This window comes from Pelmatolapia mariae, linkage group LG22 (assembly GCF_036321145.2).
Source record: "Pelmatolapia mariae isolate MD_Pm_ZW linkage group LG22, Pm_UMD_F_2, whole genome shotgun sequence".
Taxonomy (NCBI): domain Eukaryota; kingdom Metazoa; phylum Chordata; class Actinopteri; order Cichliformes; family Cichlidae; genus Pelmatolapia; species Pelmatolapia mariae.
In genome coordinates this window covers 5,776,616-5,798,836 of record NC_086245.2, presented here as the reverse complement: position 1 = coordinate 5,798,836, position 22,221 = coordinate 5,776,616, and the positions used below count along the sequence as shown (strand labels likewise).

The 22,221-nt window shown below is 43.7% G+C and overlaps 3 protein-coding genes across 3 annotated transcripts in view; 1 reads left to right on the top strand and 2 right to left on the bottom strand.

Annotated features, from left to right (window-relative positions):
• Positions 1-5,149: 5,149 nt before the first annotated feature.
• On the bottom strand, positions 5,150-9,828 carry LOC135932725 (estradiol 17-beta-dehydrogenase 8-like). The gene is made up of 9 exons (XM_065470321.1): positions 9,734-9,828; positions 8,587-8,789; positions 8,397-8,513; positions 8,080-8,175; positions 7,174-7,259; positions 7,014-7,098; positions 6,276-6,318; positions 5,526-5,600; positions 5,150-5,432 (listed from the first exon to the last, which is right to left on the bottom strand). The coding sequence occupies exons 1-9, from the start codon at positions 9,777-9,779 to the stop codon at positions 5,413-5,415; spliced, it is 771 nt and encodes a 256-aa protein (XP_065326393.1). The 5' UTR covers positions 9,780-9,828; the 3' UTR covers positions 5,150-5,412.
• A 3,684-nt stretch (positions 9,829-13,512) lies between these two features.
• Positions 13,513-17,292, top strand: LOC135932681 ((3R)-3-hydroxyacyl-CoA dehydrogenase-like; the record flags this gene model as incomplete). Its single annotated transcript, XM_065470298.1, has 8 exons — positions 13,513-13,797; positions 13,871-13,987; positions 14,209-14,304; positions 15,125-15,210; positions 15,286-15,370; positions 16,271-16,313; positions 16,990-17,064; positions 17,158-17,292. Coding segments are annotated over 8 exons (807 nt in total), but the record flags the coding sequence as incomplete, so codon positions are not given.
• Positions 17,293-20,598: 3,306 nt separating this feature from the next.
• Positions 20,599-22,221, bottom strand: part of LOC135932723 (collagen alpha-2(XI) chain-like) — a 40,588-nt gene continuing 38,965 nt past the window's right edge. The window contains exon 65 of the mRNA XM_065470318.1: positions 20,599-20,819. Coding sequence (XP_065326390.1) covers positions 20,673-20,819 — 147 coding nt within the window. The 3' untranslated portion in view covers positions 20,599-20,672. The remainder of the gene's footprint in view (positions 20,820-22,221) is intronic.

The following is a 22,221-nucleotide window of genomic DNA, read 5'->3' as shown; positions in this document are numbered from 1 at the left end:
TGCTTTATTATTTAGCAGTTTAGAGCTCTACAGGTTTTCTTGGTAATTATGTTTTTATTTCTGTGCATTTTGTTATTAATTTATCTTCTGAATCAGCTTCATGTTTTGTTTTTTTACTTTAATGTATTTTCCCCAAATCCTCAGTAGCATAATCTGCATTGGTGACAATATTAATTTATGTCTTGGTAATATAACAAAATATCCTCAAATTGTTTATGTGCTCTCCATTAATTATTTATTGCGGTCTACTTTAGTGATTGCTGTTTCTATTTGTTACTAGAAGGTGAAACAGCGACATCTTGTGGCCATTCTGAAATTATGCCTCTGTTTTCCTCTTTATTTAGATCAGAATCAGTTTGGTTTCATCACTAGTCACAGACTTTTAAAGAACTGGGATTAACTCGTTAACCTCGTTAGCTTAACTTTGTTCTCTGCAAGTAATTATTTCAAAATGCTTTCAGACATTTTATGTGTTTTTGAGTAAAAGACAGGATTGTTTGAGAGCTGCTAGCTTCACTTTTTATAAAGACAAAAACAGAAACCTCAGTTTTTCTTTGCTCGACTTTTTCACAGACAGATTTTGGCATCGTTATTGTTTTTCTCTCCTCCTCTCAGCGGCTGTATTTAAACTTCTAAAACCAAGACAAGCCCAGCTGTGTCACTCAGAGAAAAATAAATTATTTATTCTCAATGATCCCAACTAAACCGCCACAAGATTGGTTCAGATCTCTAGATTCATATATGTCCAAATTCCTTTGGAAAAATAAGCCCCCACGTATAAGCTTAAAAACACTACAAAAGACCAAGGATAAAGGAGGATTAGAACTACCTAACTTTCAGCACTACTTCTTAGCCAACAGGCTCCAATTTATCTCAGGATGGCTAAAACATACCCTCTTAGATGAACCTTGGCTAGATGTAGAACAAGCACTTTGCAATAATCTAGAGATTTCAGATCTACCATTTATCAGCTCAAACATTCAACGACATGAATGCTTCAAAAGCGTCAACATTAGCTCCTCTCTGACAGCATGGTGGGAGTTTCTGAAGTTGACAGAGTCTTCATTAATCCCATGCAAACGTACACCTATCTGGAACAACCCTGACATATTACAAAACAATAATATGATAAACTTTTCAGATTGGAGTGGTAAAGGAATCAAATATTTAGAACATATACTAGAAGGAACAGAATTTATTTCATTTGACAGACTAGTTACACAATATGGGATCAACAAGAAAAGATTTTTAGAATATCAACAAATTAAATCCATAGTAAAAAAGAAATTTAAACCGGGTCAAGTTGAACTACAAACACCACCAAGTGTGGTTCAATTTCTTACTCTTAAAACCCCCAAATTACTATCCAAAATATACAGAATGCTTTCTAAAATAGATGAATCAATATCACTTCCTATTGCAAAATGGGAAGCGGATTTATCAGTTAACTTAGACCAAAACTTCTGGTCTCAGATTTGCTTAAAAACCTTTCATCTAATTAGAAATCCCAGTCTTCAATTAATTCAATACAAAATACTACATAGAGTGCACTATACAGGTCATCGGATGTTCAAGATGGGCTTTACGTCTACCAACAACTGCTCACACTGCCAAACCAATTCACTGGACAATTATATCCACGCTCTTTGGTTCTGTCCACCAGTTCAGAAGTTTTGGCATGAGATATGTGAAGACTTATCGAAGTGTCTGAAATGTAACATTCCAACTTCTCCTTTAGTGTGTTTGTTGGGCAGCTTAGATAATGTCACTTCAGAAAAGAATATAGCCCACATGGTTTTCACTGCCCTATGCATAGCCAAGAAAACAGTCCTCATGAACTGGAAAAATAAAAATAATCTTAATTCTAACCAGTATAGAAATTATCTATTAGATTACATTAGTCTTGATACAGCCTCTGCCACCACATCAGATCAATTGCTCTGGGCTCCTTTGATCAGCTCCATCACCTAGTGGGGGTGGGGGGTCATAGTTTGGTCCCACCTTTACTGTTGTGATTGGTGTGGGGGTAGGGACAGGCTTAGGGCGTCGGGGGGTTCCCCAGGAGCATCTTCCTTGGGGGGCTCAACCCGGGGTAGCGGTCATGGCCAATTAAGGGCTCTGTTGGCTCTTAGGTGACGGTTTCCTCGTGGCTGCGTGCAGCGGGGCTAGGGGAGGGTCTGTGCTGACGGACGTGGGTTACTGACCTGGTAGCCTGGCTGCCCCTGGGTGGGTCCGGGACGGGCGTGAGGTTCTGGGGGCGCTCCGTCTCTGGGCTGGGGCCCTGGCCGGGCCTCGGGGGCTTGGGTCCTGGTTGGTGTGTTGCTGGGGTTGTGGGCGGGTGGGTATATGGGGGCCCAGTCCTGGCGCAGGGCGCCGCCAGTGCATCGAGCCACCTGGGGGACTCTTCAACTGGTGGGGGAGGTTGTCACATCTTGCAGGAGCTTTCCTCTCCTCAGGAATTCTCTCTGCAGGAGGGGGAGATATAGGAGAGGTGGAGGAAGATCTCAGCCTGGGCGTCTATTGTCTTGTGTAGTCTGGAAGATGAGTGGATGATGGGGTGGGTGCAGTTTTCTCTGTAGTGGGGTCGGGTGGGCTGTCCCGGGCTCTGTGGGGCCGGGCGGCGCTGCTGCACTGGGCCCTGGTCCGGATGGGCCTGGGCCCCCTTTCCCTGGCGGGTTGCAGAGCATGGGGGTGCCTACTGGGGTCAGCGGGGAAGCTGGCCCCAGGGAGGGGTCACTTGCCCCTCCCTTTCTTCCCTCCCCATCTCCAGCTGCCTCCCTCTTCCCGCCCCACCACAATCACCCACACATGCAGGGCCTTGGGGTAGGGGTGTGTCACCAGGGTGCAGAGGAGGCATCCCCCCCCTCTGTCCCCTTCTGGCTGCCTCTGCCTCAATTTTATCTCACAACTTAGACATTCACATTACTCACACTCTCATAACACATACATATAGGATCTTGGGGGTGGGCTCACAACACGGACTCCAAATTACCATCAGGGTGTACACCTCACCCCTGGCGTCGTTGCCCACCTCTCAATTTTAAATACACGTAGACATTGAGGGCTATCAGGAGGGGCTATGCGCCTACCTGCTGCTCTCTGGCAGGTAGCTCCATGCCCTCCTGGGTTTTAATTGCACCTTAGAACACATATACATCAACACTACATATGAGCGGGTAGAGGGAGGTTTGGAGTCTTCACACACCCCCGGTCTCTGCGGCCTGCTGGAGCGGGGGGGCTAGGAGGAGGAGTTGGCCGTCCGACTGGGGTCTGGGGTGTGGGGCCTCTCTGCTGCTGCGGAGTCGGGGCAGTCTGCTTCTCCCCACTGCAGGGAAAAGGGTAACACCACCTGGGTCTGGGTGCAGTTTCCCCCTCCAGGGGCAGGGGTACCTAGACCCGGTTCTTAGAGTACGCTTGGGGAGTGTGATTGTGTGTACAGCGTCTCTTTATGTCTGTCTCCACGTTGGTTGAGTGTGGAGTAATTGCCTATGAGAGCATGAGGGTGGGAATGGATGTTTGTATTTGAGTGTGCCTGTATGTCTGTGTCTATATGTCAGGTTGGGTATCAGACGCCACCTCTCTGGGGACATCTCAGGCCCTCCAAGGTTTGGAGGCCTATCTCCCCCCACCACTTCCCCTGCCGGTGGCGGACGCCCTCAGACATCGATGCGTTGGTGGTTCTTTGTGTCCGGGGGTGGGCGTCCGGGTACACACCGGCTCACTCCTTGGTGGCTGCTTATCGGGGCCTGGAACCTGGGGCTCGCTCGGGCCACTTCGGGGGTGGGGTGCCCTCGGCCTCTCGGCCTGGGGCTCGGTCACTCAGGCACAGCTGGCTGCCGGCGGAGCTCACGGGCACGTCACTGCAACCCCCCCTGGCTTCTGCTCCGCGGCTGCTGAGTGATCCCTCATCTGGGACTCTCCTCAGCTCTTTCTGGGACAGTGGCGCGGCTGCCCCTCTGTTGGTCTTCCTTGGTCTCTTGTGTTCTGGGGGCCTCTGGATGTCTGGAGTTTTGATCTCCTCCATACCTGCTTCATGCCCTGGAGGATGGGACTGTGGCCCCCCACACCCTCTAGCAGATCATTACATTAAGGAACCTTTTAAATACAAGCGCGCTCATGCTCACAGGTGTACACACAGGTGATCACACACACAAACTACACCCTTTTTGGCTCCTACCTCAAAGCACACTGTGCGCTGTCGATCTTACGTGCTGCACAATAATGTTTAATATTAAGTATGTAGTGTTATATTCCCATATATCATTGTGATGTTGTTTATTCTATTACTCTCGTTTTCTTCTGCTTGTTTTCTTTTTTCTTTCTCAACAGGTGATCCAGGTGATCGATATATGTATTTTTTGTCTGCTTATTTTGTTTGTTTTGTTTTTTCCCCCCTCTTTCTTTCTCCCTTTTCTTTTCCCCTGTCCCGTATCTAGCAAGTAAAAAAAAAAATAAAATAAAATAAACAATAAAAGGTAAATCAAATGGACCATTACGGCAAGGCTGGGATGGTCCATTTGGTAAAGTAAATCCGTTGGGCATCTTTCTTCGCCTTTAGACAATAATTCTGATGGCAAAAGAACCAAACGGGACAGGTTTAAAAAAATAAATAAATAAATAAAAAAAAATAAAATAAAGACAAAAACAGAAACTTCAGTTTTTCTTTGCTCGACTTTTTCACAGACAAATTTTGGCATCGTTATTGTTTTTCTCTCCTCCTCTCAGCAGCTGTATTTAAACTTCTAAAACCAAGACAAGCCCAGCTGTGTCACTCAGAGGGGGGACGTAATGTGCTGGTACGTCGTCTTTGAGACGTCCTGTTTCCAAACTCACATGTTTAGCTGAGAAACAGCATCTGCTGAAGACGACTCAAAGTGAAAACTGCTGTGGTTTCAACAATAAAAGACAGAAAAACTGCAGCACAGATGGAGCAAAGATGCTTGTGATTATGAAACAAACAGCCCTGAAAGGCCTGCCAGCAGCTCAGCTCACAGCTCAGAGTTTAACACCTGCAACATCTGAGGACGCTCACAGGTTCAAACTGTGTGTGCTGACCTTTGACCTCCAACAATGTTTTTAAAGCCAGAGTTATTATGTAAACCTTCTCAGAGAAGACAGAAAGCCTGAGGAGGCTCTGGTGGTGATGATGGTGTGGAGACACTAAAAACTAAAACATGCCTGTAACTCAAAAGTAGCTGCTTCAAACCAGCTGTGCCCCAAAAACACACAAACATGTGAAAACTTTTTTTAAAGCTTCATTCAGATTCAACATTACATTCTAGTGTTTATTAAGACAACATGTGACAGGTTCACATCAAAATTACAAAAACATTCACAAAATCAAAATCAGAGTCAAAAAATAATAATTACGTAGAAACTAGTCTCACAGTCTTCAGTCGCCGGACGGCTGATTTAACCCATGAAAAGTCCGCCTGACAAAGAAAGACGAGTCCTAATGTGTTGGCATTCTCGTTAAACTGAAAACATTTGTCATGTGAAATGAAAAGTTTATAGAGAAACTGCACCTGTCACTTCGATGCTGGCTCCGGTGATGTACTGAGAGTCGTCCGAGGCGAGGAAGGCGCAGACATCAGCGACCTCTGGAGGACACAAAGAGACGATCAGCTGATCTTTTTAATAAATTAACTTTAGTTTGTTTTATGAGGCCATGCAAACTTTCACCTTCATGGTACAAATGTTTTGAGTTACAGCTGTCAGAGTGCACCAGCTGGGCTGAAATTATGCATTTTTCAATATGCATTATTTTTTTCAGCATTTTTGAGCCCTCTAAACTTTTTTTTCAGAATTGAAAAACACATTTGTTTGAAAAACTTCAACTCGTCAATCGTTTTTTTCCCCGCTGTGAGTGTCACAGTGTAAACTACAAAACTGCATCATCCTAATGAAGCAGTGTAACAGAAACAGATGTTTGATCTGTTTCTCGTGATTCTCTGAGAAAAATGCAAAAAAGTGAATTTTGGCTGTATTTTGAACGGTTGTTTCACCGTGTGTGACACAGTTTCAGTGTGACTCCTGTTTTCTAACACAGTCCTATTTTAACACTTGTTAAAGTGGCTGATGACTCTAAAATGCAGAAACAACACTGATGTTCTCATGTTCCATATATATGTTTGTACAAATCACACTCATCCAACAGTTTTAGATTAATATAAACACAGCTGGTGTCGGTGTGGCCGGAGCAGAATGACACATGTATGAATCTGATGTCCTGGATGAAGAGTGACAGTGAAAAGCATCAGTGATGTGAAACTGACCCGCCGGCTCGCCTACCCTTCCCAGAGGCACCAAGGACTCGATCTGAAACACAAACATGGCTGCAGCTTCACTGAGGAGCAGAAAGTAAATAAATATGTTGGCAGCTTTATTTCAGTCACAACATTTTTATGAGTTTTTATGATATTTAACAGCTCGCTGCAGTGATCTGACTCCATCCTGAAAATGTTTTGGAAAAAGGAAAAAACTAAAATAATCAAATGTTTTATTTTAGCTTCACGTTACATTCAGCAGCATCGCCTCTCCAGGTACCTGTGTGTGTGTGTGTGTACCTGTGTGTGTGTGTACCTGTGTGTGTGTGTACCTGTGTGTGTGTGTGTGTGTACCTGTGTGTGTGTGTGTGTGTCTGTGGGGGGGGGGGTGTTCGTGTACAGGTGTATGTGTGTGTGTGTGTGTACCTGTGTGTGTGTACCTGTGTGTGTGTGTTTGTGTGGGTACCTTTATGTGTGTGTGTGTGCGTGTGTGGGCATGTGTGTGCGTGTGTGGGCATGTGTGTGTGTGTGTGTGTGTGTGTACCTGTGTGTGTGTACCTGTGTGTGTGTGTACCTGTGTGTGTGTGTGTGTGTGTGTGTGTGTACCTGTGTGTGTGTGTGTGTGGGGGGGGGGGGGTTTACAGGTGTATGTGTGTGTGTGTGTGGGCATGTGTGTGTGTGTGTGTGTGTGTTTGTGTGGGTACCTTTGTATGTGTGTATACCTGTGTGTGTGTGTGCGTGTTGTACCTCGCTAACAACCTTCTCTGGCACTTTATCTGTCATTGGAGTCGTAATGAACCCCGGCAGCACGCAGTTACAGCGAATCCCAAACCTGGAGGGAGAGAGGCGGAGACACAGGTGAGTTTCCGGTCAGCTCGTGTGTCTCGCTGCGTTCCCTTGGTCTCACCCGCTGAGCTCTTTGGCGGCGGTCCTGGTTAAACCCTCCACTCCGGCTTTAGAGGCAGCGTAGCCAGCCTGACCGATGTTTCCTACCTGCAAACAACAACCAACACGAGACCCCATAAACCATAATGCACTAACGTAACAGAGCAGATCACCTGCAGTGGTTTTTAAAGCTGCTTCTGGATGAAAATATCCTTCGTGCGTCTTTTACTTTGAAAACCTCAAAGGTAACAAACAGTCAGACATCATCTGCAGGATCATGTACTGCACCTTACACCAGGAACCGTAACTGGAGCGACATCATACAGCCTCAGAGTTTAAGCTGAGAGTCTAAATTACTGTGCACTGCTGACTCTACAGCAAAAACATCAGTTTGAGCTTTGATTTACACAAATATGAATTAAAATTTAGACATTAAAATTTAAATTCAATTAATTTCAAACAGATGTGAAGAAACTCAAAAAAAGTCAAGCAGGAAAATAAACTGACACTGAAACTGTCGTGACTCGATCGTCTCACAGGACACTGAATGCATCTCAACTAAAGTGGAGCTGCAGGACGAGTCACTGCTGAGACTGCAGTCTGCTGTCAGCTCAGCTTCACTCTCAGAGCAAAAAATAAGAGTTTCATTAATAATGTGCAGGTTTGGAACCAGAGACATAAACAGGACAGTTTATACAAAACTGTAAACTCAAAGCCTGCCTACAGGTTTATGTTCGGGTGTTTTTTTTTACTTCTGTGTGTGTAAACAGAATAATGACCAATGAGATTTTTTTCTGTCTTTAATTCTTTTTGTTATTTTATTTTCTCCATTTAAATTAAACTAAAGAACAAAAATCTCCAACTTTGACTCATTTTTTTATGTTTCTGTACAAAACTGTGACCCACACCGCGCCTGCTCATATCTCACCTTTCCCACGATGCTGCCCACAGTAATGATGGATCCTTTGGGCGCTCCACAGGCCACCAGAGCCTGAGCAACCGCCTGAGTGATCAAGAATGAACCCTGGGAGAGAAAAATGAAAAATGAATCCTTTCACTCTGGACTAATACAACATTTAAATATATTTTTACCTTTGAGCTCGAGTGGATTTAATCACTAACAGGAAACAAATAAACAGCCCGTCACTGTTCTGCTGTTCACATCATTTTAAACTGTGTGTTCAGTCGTCTCTCAGCCTGCAGAGTGAGATGGAGAAGAAGCTGCCAGGTGTCAGCACCGCCTACCTTCAGGTTGATCTGGATGACTTTATCAAACTGCTCCTCCTCCATGTTGAGCAGGAAGTCGTCCTGAGCGATGCCGGCTGCATTCACACACACCGAGGGAGGCTGGAAGTACCGAGTCTGCAGGAGGAAGACGAGCTTCACGTTAAAGGAGGAGGAGAAGACGAACACGCAGCAGGAGCGTTGTTCTCACCTGCAAGCTCGTTACCAGCTTCTTGATGCTCTCTTTAGACGACACGTCCACCACAGCCGCCGTGTGGACCTGCCCTCTGAGGTCGCTCTGCAGACTCCCCAGCGTCTCATTGGCCGACTCCTCGCTGATGTCGGCGACCACCACGGAGGCGCCCTCAGAGGCGAAACGCTGGCACACCGCCCGCCCGATCCCACTGCCTCCACCTGGGTGGGAAGAGAGGAGCATGAAGTCAGAGCAGGAGCAGAGAGGAGGAAACAGCAGCCTGAGACGCTGCTGTCTGAGGCGTCAGGAGCTCAGGATGTTTCTGAAATGAAAACAAAAAATAAAAGCTCCCACAAAAACATCTGGACCACAGTTAGTCGTGAAAACACGACTGCAGGGCTCTCAGGTCCGCTCAAAGTTTCCTGCTCTGAGTAAACGTCCATGTTTAATATTTTCGGAGCTGCTGATGTGCTGCCTGTCTGGAAATGAAGTTTCTGATGTTTGTGTTTCCTGTTTTAAAATGAAAGGTTGTGATTTACTACATGTGACTTAAACATGAGGAGCAGAGGACGGGAAACTAACCTGAGCTACAATAAAAAACATTATCTCCACTAAAACACAAAATGACATTTTCTCCACAGGTAAAATTTATTATGCATCAGATGTTGAGCTGGAGCCCGAATTTTAATCTCTGTATAACCTGCCAGCAGCCTGAACTGTGAATAATTAATTAGTGTGCATTAAAAAGAATGTAATGTTATCTTTGGGAATATTTGGTAGAGAAACAGACCGGAAGAAGAAGTGGGCTCGCTCTTTAGGCTAATTTTTATATGAACGATCCTTTCGCCTTTCCTGTCGTTAGTTTATTCCACGGCAACAATAACCGAGCTGCACAAATGCGTCTCAGTATACATGAATCAAATGCTGCTGAACACTTTCAACAGCTTCATATGATACAAAATAAATCTCTTTAGCCTGAACGTCAGTCAGAAACTTCACAGATCCTCTGAACTCTCAGAGAAGTTTAATGGAGAGTGAGTTTCCTTCATCTGCGGAGATAAAGGAAATAACCGCTCCCGGTTTAACGGAGCAAAAACATCTGAGGCAAAAAGAAACTGACGGATTTATTTCTCCGCGAATGATCCGTAATAAAACATAATCTAACCGGTGATCAGCGTCAACCTTGAGATGAGCCTTGTGGGAGCCGCCATGACAGTTTGCTGTTGTTGTAGGCTGTGTCCCAATTCAGGGTATGCACGCTTGAAGTACGCACACTACGCGTACTACGGACGGTGCGTACTATAAGTACGGGAAGTGCGGAAGTGAGAGGCTTGTGAAATGGGAAGGTCTAGCCTTCGTCGCGCTGTTCAGGTTGCCTAGCAACCATGATACTAACCGCAAGAAACGTGTCATACAGCTTTGTGTGACAGAAATGAAGGAGAAAAATGTTTTGTTGGTCCTTCAGTTTTGTCATGACATCACTTTGATTAGTTGAGTATCTGAGGCTGAGACCACGGGACTGTAAAACATGATAGTTGGGCTTCATTTCTGTACTGAACAGTCATTTAAGATTAGTTAGTAAATAACAATCAGCTAATATTGTTCATGAGACTAAAATCATCTCACTGTGGTAATTTAAATATAATATGGCCAATATTATATGTATTGTCAGATTATTATGGTATATATATATATATTACAGGATATATTACAGCAGTGAGCTTGAACTCTGGGTCAAAGATTTAAGTTGCAGTTATTTATATGTCCTATCACCTTAAATCTTCACTCAAAGACAAGTATCTTTGACAGTGTATATATAGATGTATTATACATAAGAGACAAATATTGTTCGTCTAATATGTTGGCATTATTACATTTGGCTCAATGCTTACATATGTGTGTAAAAAGGAAAATGTACGAGCTGTGAAAACTGTTTCTGATACAATGAAGAGTAGACTGATATATTAAATATTCCTTTATTGGGTGAGAAAATCAGACCATGTCATAACTGCTTTAAGTCATACAGAATAGATATCAGAGCCTTAAACAGGCTGACTTCTGCTAAATGGGTCAAACTGGGCAGAAAGTATATGATGTTACACTATAGATCAACTTACCTCAGAATATATAAAGCATATAAACAATTACAGCAATATGATGCAACAAACAGCAGTACTACTAATCCAAAATACTCAAAGCTTCATAGAACTGAAACAAACATTTATTTTTAGCTCCATTCTGCTGCTGATACATACTTTAGGTTTCTGAATATTAAACTTGTTGCTGCCTTTCATAGTGTGTAACTTGAAGGCCCTGAGTACTTTCTCCCACACTGAAAACACTGGGATGATAACATTATTTGAACATTACCTAATAAGACTGATTCAGGACAGACAATTAGTGATTTTAAACTTTTCTACCAGTCCTTCACAAACAGGGAACAGTCTGTCTATTCTCTCCATCTGTCAGCTGCTGCTGGCTCTTCCTCCTCCTCTTCCTCACACACTGCTGAGTTTGTCCTGGTGGATCATCAGGGGTGCAAAGCCTCACAGATGATGTGCAGCAGTGGGTCCCTCAGTCTGTCCTCACTCTGGACACTTGCAGTTGTCACACATGGAAATCAAATGTGTGATAAGCTGCAGGATTCAAACACAAGTGTAACTTATAAACACATGTTCATACTTTTATTCCACAATCAGAGAGAAAGAAACAGAGAGAGAGTGCAGGACAGACAGACAGGTGACAGTCTCAGGTGTATACACTGCTACAAAACAGCACAAGAGAAGGAGGATTTAGCGTTTGTGTTATTACGAGTGCTAAACAAGAAGAGTCCCAGATGGTACAGTGGACACATGTGTGACTCCTGTGATTAAAGCATCTTTCTTTCAGCTTAACGAGTGAACCGTCAGCTCGTTCAAACACACGTTAAAGTCCGTTTGGCTCGACACCACCGAACAGAGGCAGCAATATAACATAGCTAACATTAACAGTGCAGTGAATCCTGCTTGTGCCGTGATATTCAGGACTGCAAACCGAGCAGCATCACTGACTTTCAGCTTGTTGTGTTTGTGGATATATGACTGACTTTAATTATCCATAAAATAATCACATTCTCTGTAAGATTAAGGTCAACTATATATATATATATATGTTTAGAAGTAAAGGCTTTAAAACCAAGTTAACGCTGAAAGTGCAAACATCACTAATGTCACATAACTTTGCCGACATGTGGCCAACAGTAATGTTTTAATGTTCTTCATTATTAAACATTCGCACATAAATAAGTGACATCATATTCAGTACTTACTTTTGACAGTTCACTCTTCGGCCGCTCCCTTCTGCCGTATTTTGCGGCAAAATTATCCACACCCACCGCCGCGCTATGAATTGTGGGATATACGGGACCACGAAGCGTGCACCGGACCACGCTTGATATTTGGGGAAATCGACGGCGCATTTGGAGTATGCATTTGAAGTACACTTTGAATTGGGACAGCCGTCGTCGCGTGGCGGTGACGTATTCGCACTTGAAATGCGTACTTCAAGCGTGCGTACCCTGAATTGGGACACAGCCGTAGTTTCGGGTGACACTACACTACCCGATCCGTACCGGAAATCCGATCGGCTGTGTCCAAATTCATGGGCTGCATCCTCCTGAGGACCCGGCCTTCGCGGTCTACGTGGGCCGGGTCCTCAGAAGGTCGGGTAGGCCGGAAGTAAACGGCTGGGGAAATTGGACGGTCTAGCCTTCTGAGTAGCGTCACCGCTGTCTCGGTGGAGTTTAATAAACTCGGCCGTCTGCTCCTTGCTATCTAAAATATAACAGGACACTGGCGTAAATTCTCGACCATCTCACACTTCTGTTTAATCAGTTTTCTGTTTCTGTCCGACCTTCTGAGGACCCGGCCCACGTAGACCGCGAAGGCCGGGTCCTCAGGAGGATGCAGCCCATGAATTTGGACACAGCCGATCGGATTTCCGGTACGGATCGGGTAGTGTAGTGTCACCCGAAAACTACAACAACAGCAAACTGTCATGGCGGCTCCCACAAGGCTCATCTCAAGGTTGACGCTGATCACCGGTTAGATTATGTTTTATTACGGATCATTCGCGGAGAAATAAATCCGTCAGTTTCTTTTTGCCTCAGATGTTTTTGCTCCGTTAAACCGGGAGCGGTTATTTCCTTTATCTCCGCAGATGAAGGAAACTCACTCTCCATTAAACTTCTCTGAGAGTTCAGAGGATCTGTGAAGTTTCTGACTGACGTTCAGGCTAAAGAGATTTATTTTGTATCATATGAAGCTGTTGAAAGTGTTCAGCAGCATTTGATTCATGTATACTGAGACGCATTTGTGCAGCTCGGTTATTGTTGCCGTGGAATAAACTAACGACAGGAAAGGCGAAAGGATCGTTCATATAAAAATTAGCCTGAAGAGCGAGCCCACTTCTTCTTCCGGTCTGTTTCTCTACCAAATATTCCCAAAGATAACATTACATTCTTTTTAATGCACACTAATTAATTATTCACAGTTCAGGCTGCTGGCAGGTTATACAGAGATTAAAATTCGGGCTCCAGCTCAACATCTGATGCATAATAAATTTTACCTGTGGAGAAAATGTCATTTTGTGTTTTAGTGGAGATAATGTTTTTTATTGTAGCTCAGGTTAGTTTCCCGTCCTCTGCTCCTCATGTTTAAGTCACATGTAGTAAATCACAACCTTTCATTTTAAAACAGGAAACACAAACGTCAGAAACTTCATTTCCAGACAGGCAGCACATCAGCAGCTCCGAAAATATTAAACATGGACGTTTACTCAGAGCAGGAAACTTTGAGCGGACCTGAGAGCCCTGCAGTCGTGTTTTCACGACTAACTGTGGTCCAGATGTTTTGTGTGGGAGCTTTTATTTTTTGTTTTCATTTCAGAAACATCCTGAGCTCCTGACGCCTCAGACAGCAGCGTCTCAGGCTGCTGTTTCCTCCTCTCTGCTCCTGCTCTGACTTCACGCTCCTCTCTTCCCACCCAGGTGGAGGCAGTGGGATCGGGCGGGCGGTGTGCCAGCGTTTTGCCTCTGAGGGCGCCTCCGTGGTGGTCGCCGACATCAGCGAGGAGTCGGCCAATGAGACGCTGGGGAGTCTGCAGAGCGACCTCAGAGGGCAGGTCCACACGGCGGCTGTGGTGGACGTGTCGTCTAAAGAGAGCATCAAGAAGCTGTTAACGAGCTTGCAGGTGAGAACAACGCTCCTGCTGCGTGTTCGTCTTCTCCTCCTCCTTTAACGTGAAGCTCGTCTTCCTCCTGCAGACTCGGTACTTCCAGCCTCCCTCGGTGTGTGTGAATGCAGCCGGCATCGCTCAGGACGACTTCCTGCTCAACATGGAGGAGGAGCAGTTTGATAAAGTCATCCAGATCAACCTGAAGGTAGGCGGTGCTGACACCTGGCAGCTTCTTCTCCATCTCACTCTGCAGGCTGAGAGACGACTGAACACACAGTTTAAAATGACGGGAACAGCAGAACAGTGACGGGCTGTTTATTTATTTCCTGTTAGTGATTAAATCCACTCGAGCTCAAAGGTAAAAATATATTTAAATGTTGTATTAGTCCAGAGTGAAAGGATTCATTTTTCATTTTTCTCTCCCAGGGTTCATTCTTGATCACTCAGGCGGTTGCTCAGGCTCTGGTGGCCTGTGGAGCGCCCAAAGGATCCATCATTACTGTGGGCAGCATCGTGGGAAAGGTGAGATATGAGCAGGCGCGGTGTGGGTCACAGTTTTGTACAGAAACATAAAAAAATGAGTCAAAGTTGGAGATTTTTGTTCTTTAGTTTAATTTAAATGGAGAAAATAAAATAACAAAAAGAATTAAAGACAGAAAAAAATCTCATTGGTCATTATTCTGTTTACACACACAGAAGTAAAAAAAAACACCCGAACATAAACCTGTAGGCAGGCTTTGAGTTTACAGTTTTGTATAAACTGTCCTGTTTATGTCTCTGGTTCCAAACCTGCACATTATTAATGAAACTCTTATTTTTTGCTCTGAGAGTGAAGCTGAGCTGACAGCAGACTGAAGTCTCAGCAGTGACTCGTCCTGCAGCTCCACTTTAGTTGAGATGCATTCAGTGTCCTGTGAGACGATCGAGTCACGACAGTTTCAGTGTCAGTTTATTTTCCTGCTTGACTTTTTTTGAGTTTCTTCACATCTGTTTGAAATTAATTGAATTTAAATTTTAATGTCTAAATTTTAATTCATATTTGTGTAAATCAAAGCTCAAACTGATGTTTTTGCTGTAGAGTCAGCAGTGCACAGTAATTTAGACTCTCAGCTTAAACTCTGAGGCTGTATGATGTCGCTCCAGTTACGGTTCCTGGTGTAAGGTGCAGTACATGATCCTGCAGATGATGTCTGACTGTTTGTTACCTTTGAGGTTTTCAAAGTAAAAGACGCACGAAGGATATTTTCATCCAGAAGCAGCTTTAAAAACCACTGCAGGTGATCCGCTCTGTTATGTTAGTGCATTATGGTTTATGGGGTCTCATGTTGGTTGTTGTTTGCAGGTAGGAAACATCGGTGAGGCTGGCTACGCTGCCTCTAAAGCCGGAGTGGAGGGTTTAACCAGGACCGCCGCCAAAGAGCTCAGCGGGTGAGACCAAGGGAACGCAGCGAGACACACGAGCTGACCGGAAACTCACCTGTGTCTCCGCCTCTCTCCCTCCAGGTTTGGGATTCGCTGTAACTGCGTGCTGCCGGGGTTCATTACGACTCCAATGACAGATAAAGTGCCAGAGAAGGTTGTTAGCGAGGTACAACATGCACACACACACACACACACACACACAGACAGAGGTATACACACACACAAAGGTACCCACACACACACACACACACACACACAAAGGTACACACACACACACACACACACACAAAGGTACCCACACACACATAAGGTACCCACACACACACACACACACACACACAGGTACACACACACACACAGGTATACACACATACAAAGGTACACACACGTACACACACAGACGCACACACATGCCCACACACGCACACACACACACATAAAGGTACCCACACAAACACACACACACAGGTACACACACACAGGTACACACACACACACACACACATACACCTGTACACGAACACCCCCCCCCCCCCCCCCACAGACACACACACACACACACACACACACACAGGTACACACACACACACACACACACACACACACACACACACACACACACACACACACACACACACACACACAGGTACACCCACACAGGTACACACACACACACACACAGGTACACCCACACAGGTACACACACACACACACACAGGTACACACACACACACACACAGGTACACACACACACACACACACACACACAGGTACACACGCACACAGACACACACACACACACACAGGTACACACACACACACACACACACACACACAGGTACCTGGAGAGGCGATGCTGCTGAATGTAACGTGAAGCTAAAATAAAACATTTGATTATTTTAGTTTTTTCCTTTTTCCAAAACATTTTCAGGATGGAGTCAGATCACTGCAGCGAGCTGTTAAATATCATAAAAACTCATAAAAATGTTGTGACTGAAATAAAGCTGCCAACATATTTATTTACTTTCTGCTCCTCAGTGAAGCTGCAGCCATGTTTGTGTTTCAGATCGAGTCCTTGGTGCCTCTGGGAAGGGTAGGCGAGCCGGCGGGTCAGTTTCACATCACTGATGCTTTTCACTGTCACTCTTCATCCACGACATCAGATTCATACATGTGTCATTCTGCTCCGGCCACACCGACACCAGCTGCATTTATATTAATCTAAAACTGTTGGATGAGTGTGATTTGTACAAACATATATATGGAACATGAGAACATCAGTGTTGTTTCTGCATTTTAGAGTCATCAGCCACTTTAACGAGTGTTAAAATAGGACTGTGTTAGAAAACAGGAGTCACACTGAAACTGTGTCACACACGGTGAAACAACCGTTCAAAATACAGCCAAAATTCACTTTTTTGCATTTTTCTCAGAGAATAACGAGAAACAGATCAAACATCTGTTTCTGTTACACTGCTTCATTAGGATGATGCAGTTTTGTAGTTTACACTGTGACACTCACAGCGGGGAAAAAAACGATTGACGAGTTGAAGTTTTTCAAACAAATGTGTTTTTCAATTCTGAAAAAAAAAGTTTAGAGGGCTCAAAAATGCTGAAAAAAATAATGCATATTGAAAAATGCATAATTTCAGCCCAGCTGGTGCACTCTGACAGCTGTAACTCAAAACATTTGTACCATGAAGGTGAATGTTTGCATGGCCTCATAAAACAAACTAAAGTTAATTTATTAAAAAGATCAGCTGATCGTCTCTTTGTGTCCTCCAGAGGTCGCTGATGTCTGCGCCTTCCTCGCCTCGGACGACTCTCAGTACATCACCGGAGCCAGCATCGAAGTGACAGGTGCAGTTTCTCTATAAACTTTTCATTTCACATGACAAATGTTTTCAGTTTAACGAGAATGCCAACACATCAGGACTCGTCTTTCTTTGTCAGGCGGACTTTTCATGGGTTAAATCAGCCGTCCGGCGAGCACGTGACTGAAGACTGTGAGACTAGTTTCTACGTAATTATTATTTTTTGACTCTGATTTTGATTTTGTGAATGTTTTTATAATTTTGATGTGAACCTGTCACATGTTGTCTTAATAAACACTAGAATGTAATGCTGAATCTGAATGAAGCTTTAAAAAAAGTTTTCACATGTTTGTGTGTTTTTGGGGCACAGCTGGTTTGAAGCAGCTACTTTTGAGTTACAGGCATGTTTTAGTTTTTAGTGTCTCCACACCATCATCACCACCACAGCCTCCTCAGGCTTTCTGTCTTCTCTCAGAAGGTTTACATAATAACTCTGGCTTTAAAAACATTGTTGGAGGTCAAAGGTCAGCACACACAGTTTGAACCTGAAGGCTGAGCGTCCTCAGATGTTGCAGGTGTTTAACTCTGAGCTGTGAGCTGAGCTGCTGGCAGGCCTTTCAGGGCTGTTTGTTTCCTAATCAGAAGCATCTTTGCTCCATCTGTGCTGCAGTTTTTCTGTCTTTTATTGTTGAAACCACAGCAGTTTTCACTTTGAGTCGTCTTCAGCAGATGCTGTTTCTCAGCTAAACATGTGAGTTTGGAAACAGGACGTCTCAAAGACGACGTACCAGCATATTACGTTCCCCCTCTGAGTGACACAGCTGGGCTTGTCTTGGTTTTAGAAGTTTAAATACAGCTGCTGAGAGGAGGAGAGAAAAACAATAACGATGCCAAAATCTGTCTGTGAAAAACTCGAGCAAAGAAAAACTGAAGTTTCTGTTTTTGTCTTTATAAAAAGTGAAGCTAGCAGCTCTCAAACAATCCTGTCTTTTACTCACAATCACATAAAATGTCTGAAAGCATTTTGAAATAATTACTTGCAGAGAACAAAGTTAAGCTAACGAGGTTAATGAGTTAATCCCAGTTCTTTAAAAGTCTGTGACTAGTGATGAAACCAAACTGATTCTGATCTAAATAAAGAGGAAAACAGGGGCATAATTTCAGTATGGCCACAAGATGTCGCTGTTTCACCTTCTAGTAACAAATAGAAACAGCAATCACTAAAGTAGACCGCAATAAATAATTAATGGAGAGCACATAAACAATTTGAGGATATTTTGTTATATTACCAAGACATAAATTAATATTGTCACCAATGCAGATTATGCTACTGAGGATTTGGGGAAAATACATTAAAGTAAAAAAACAAAACATGAAGCTGATTCAGAAGATAAATTAATAAAAAAAAATGCACACCAAGATAATCACCAAGAAAACCTGTAGAGCTCTTTAAACTGCTAAATAATAAAGCATTTAAAATTCCTTATTAATAGACATTATTCCCCATGTTGTTGCCTATGAACAAGTACTTTGACAAATAGCGACACCTTGTGGCCCTGTGCAGTAAAATCATGACAGCAGTTTGGAAGAAAAACAAGAGTCAAGCAGCTCTTTTTAAAAAGATTATATATTACAGAAACAAGAATTTAAAAAAAATTACTTACAGACATTATAAAATACTTTTTTCTCTTTTCAGCACCATATTTTTATGTTGAAACGGCTTCAACACAATAAAAACAAACAAATAGTTGAGGTCATTCTCTCTGGAGGAGGGCAGATTTCTTTGGTTTTGGGTTTTTCGGTCATCCATCCTCCGGTTTCCTGCTATATATATTTAAAAAAGCACAAACAAATAAAACCAGAACCCCAAAATTAAATCACCCCATCATTTTTCACTTTCTATCCCACAGTGGCGACGACCTTCGCCCCCCTGCCTCTCTCACAGCCTCTCTCTCCCCCGTGGTGGTTCAGAAATGTAAACCGTGCCTCAGTATTTTTACCATCACAGCTCAGATCGATGCAGACTTTAAGTAAAAAGTTGTTCCGCGATTGCAAACCTGCAAAAGCCAACAAGTGAAACAGCAGCAAGGACAGGGACGTGACAGAGGTGGAGAGTCACCGTTTAATCATTACAGTGGAAGCAGGATGTAACAGCACAGTACAGTCGATGCAAACACTAAGACGGGATCTTACAGTAACGTGTGGCCACAGATTCTTATTTTTATTCCGTACAAAAGGAGTTTGAACAGGGCGGAGCACCGCAGTGAGTTTGACCTTCAAGTGTCAGCTGCAGGAAATAAATACAAACCACATGTGACTGAAATATTGGTTGGTTCTTGTTTTTTTAATCTCAAAGCACCCTGTTAGTTTTAAATAAATACAATAGAATATCACTATTTCTGTACAAATGGTATGTAATGCACATCTTCCCCAGGTACAAGCTTCATGAATTAGAAGAGACTACAGGAAGGAGTCGGAGTGGACACTACACCTTTGACACGTTTGTGTAATTAGCACCTTGCCACACAGGTCAGTAAAAGCGTGCATTTTTATTCGCTGCTGCAGGAAAAACAGGAGGGATCTGAAGCTCAGACATGTTTAAACACTGATGCAAAACAACAAAGAGTCCAGACTCAGCAAACACCGGAGCGGCGTGGTGTTAGCGGCCTCGGTGAGGAGTGATTTAAAGAATCAGGTCTTTAAAAAAAGGCACCAGCAGCATGCAAATACAACAGCACTGCATTTAGCACAGTTTACAAAATGAATGGCTTTGATTTCACTGATCTCACGTCTCTCCTGCCTCGTGCATGCATCACATCGGCTCAGCGCGGTCTCGCTCCTCTCGGGGTGGAGGAGGGATTGTCCTGCACCTCACCACACGTTAACCTCGGTGCTCAGTTCCCTGTGTTTCTGCCGCTGTCGTTAATTCTTTGGTTCCTTAAAGTGTCAAAAGATCTGAATGTTTCTGAAAGCAGCATGACTGAAGAGTCGCCCCTGATGACCTCACAAAGAGCTTCATCTACAGCTCAGGGGAACGTTTCTGACCTCTGGCTGTTCTTTTATGGTCACGTTTGTCTCCTGTTTTGCTTTCATGTGATTTTAACTGCATCACAGATAAAGGCGGCTGCACGGGAGCCTCTCACAGCCCGAGCGACCGTCAGTCATGCTGCCTGCAGAGTGAATGTCGATTAAAGAAGTGGGAATGAGTGTGACCCGTTTCTGGGAGGAGATGTTGGATGGGGAGGTAGAGGGGGGATCAGAGACGGGGGCTTCAGACCTCAGGTTGCCGGCTCGCTCTCAGGTTGGTGACGTTAAAGAAAATACTGTTTTATGTTGAAGAACGCTCCCTCCTGGTTTTATCTTCGTTTCTCGCGGCCGGGCGAAGGTTTCCTCTCTGCGAGTTTTTCAGATTTCTCTCCTCTTTTTTTGTTTTTTGACGTCCATTAATTGTTGGGAGGATGTTGATTCCCCGGACACGCACTTTACTGTGAGCGCGTGTTTGTCTCACAACAGCAACTGCATATGTAAGTGTGTGTGTGTGTTTTATATCATTTACAAATTAATTTACAAATTACTGGGCATGAATGTTTATCATATATAAGTGTGTCTCTAAGTGTGTGTGTGTTTGCGTGTATTGTGTGTGTTTGTGTGTTCTTAGGCTTGGAAACAAACAGGTCCCACTTCAAAACCAAACTGCTGGTTTTTCTCCCCAAAGTCTGACACCTTGATATCCCGCAGAGGAAGATGCTCCAGCTGTGGCGTGCTGATCTCCAGGACCGTCCTGTCAAAGCCCTTACGATACTGAGAAGAGACACAGAGACACACGTCAGAAAACCACAAAATGAAAAAGGTTTATAAAGTCTTTGTAAGCTGGAACATTAGTTTGAAAAGAAGGCTGAAGTCAGAGCAGACGTTGCTCTTCTCTCTCAAAAGTAAAACAGCTAAACACTTCATAAAATCCTCTAAATGTTCCTCTTATCTACATGTGAAACTGTGTGTCATCATAGTGTAATTAGTGATCGTTCTCAAATTTAAAACACCTTTCTGAATTCTACAACCTCAAAGATAACATGAAATACTGTCTCTTTGTTATTGATGAGGAAAGTGACACAGTTTGGGGTTAAACTCTTGTGCTTCCTCCAACAGCTCAGTCATACGACATAAAACTCCAACCTCTTTGTGACTATGAGTAAAAAAGTGGCCGCTCGAAACTTATGAGTGAACATTTTTGATGTCAAGGTGACTGCCTGCTGTGAGGGGAACTGTCTCCAACCAATCACAGTCCGACTTGGACCGACTGCAGTCACTCTCAGACAGATTGGTGAAGGTTTGCCAATAATTTCTGCTTCATCTAGAAACAAAATTTGCCAAGATGCTGCATTAATCTGGGTCAGTCTGCATCGATGAGCTCGTTTGTTTTGTGTTTCTTTGCAAAGAGCAGACTTGACTTATCTGGGAGCATTTCTGGTTTAAACTACGCAAAAGTCTTGAGTCTCCTCATGTCTTCATGTTTGTCTTGCTTGGAGTCAGGCTAGCTTTACAGTTTTTAAGTGGTCAAAGTTGTTCTTTCTGCATATTGTCTACTTTTTCACTTACTTTCAGTTCACCCTTGTACCTGAGCATTTTCAGAGGAAGCAGGTCAGTGTTCATAGATCAGTGTTAAACCAGTTAAACCAGTGTTAAACATTCAATCATTCAAGCAAGCATAAAAAAGGCACCTGACTCAGCATGAATCAGTGTTGTGTCTACAGAAAACAGACAACTCCAGGCACAGTTTGTTCCATTTCTTTGGCTGAATCTATGAAAATGTTAAAAAATGGCCCACTTTGACAGACAAAATGTTATTTTTAAACCAACAAGGTGATTCCCAAAGAGTGACTAGTTGAAAACATATCTCAGCATGCTGTGCAGTGTGTCCTTAAAAAATCTGAGGAAACTGGACAAGACCAAAGTAGTGGTGATAGTCCTAAAAAACTACAGCAGCACCTTGATGCACCAAAGTTGCTTAGAAGTTTTTAACTGACTGTGAGAGGTCGTAGACCTGCTCTCTGTCTGCAAAGCAACCATTTCCAAGGTAATGAGATCACAATAATTTAAAAACACAGTTTTTTCTAATGTGACTGCAACATCACAGAAAAAGAGGCAGCTTAATTTACTAGGACTGGATGAGGGTCAGACTAACTCTGGTCCATCATACATGGTT

Bases quoted from the DNA above. Each gene is read 5' to 3' on its own strand.
- LOC135932725 (XM_065470321.1), bottom strand. From the start codon at position 9,779: ATGGCGGCTCCCACAAGGCTCATCTCAAGGTTGACGCTGATCACCG. The intron at 7,260-8,079 runs GTGAGATATGAG...TGTTGTTTGCAG, and splicing joins TGGGCAGCATCGTGGGAAAG to GTAGGAAACATCGGTCAGGC. The intron at 6,319-7,013 runs GTACAACACGCA...TTTGTGTTTCAG, and splicing joins CAGAGAAGGTTGTTAGCGAG to ATCGAGTCCTTGGTGCCTCT.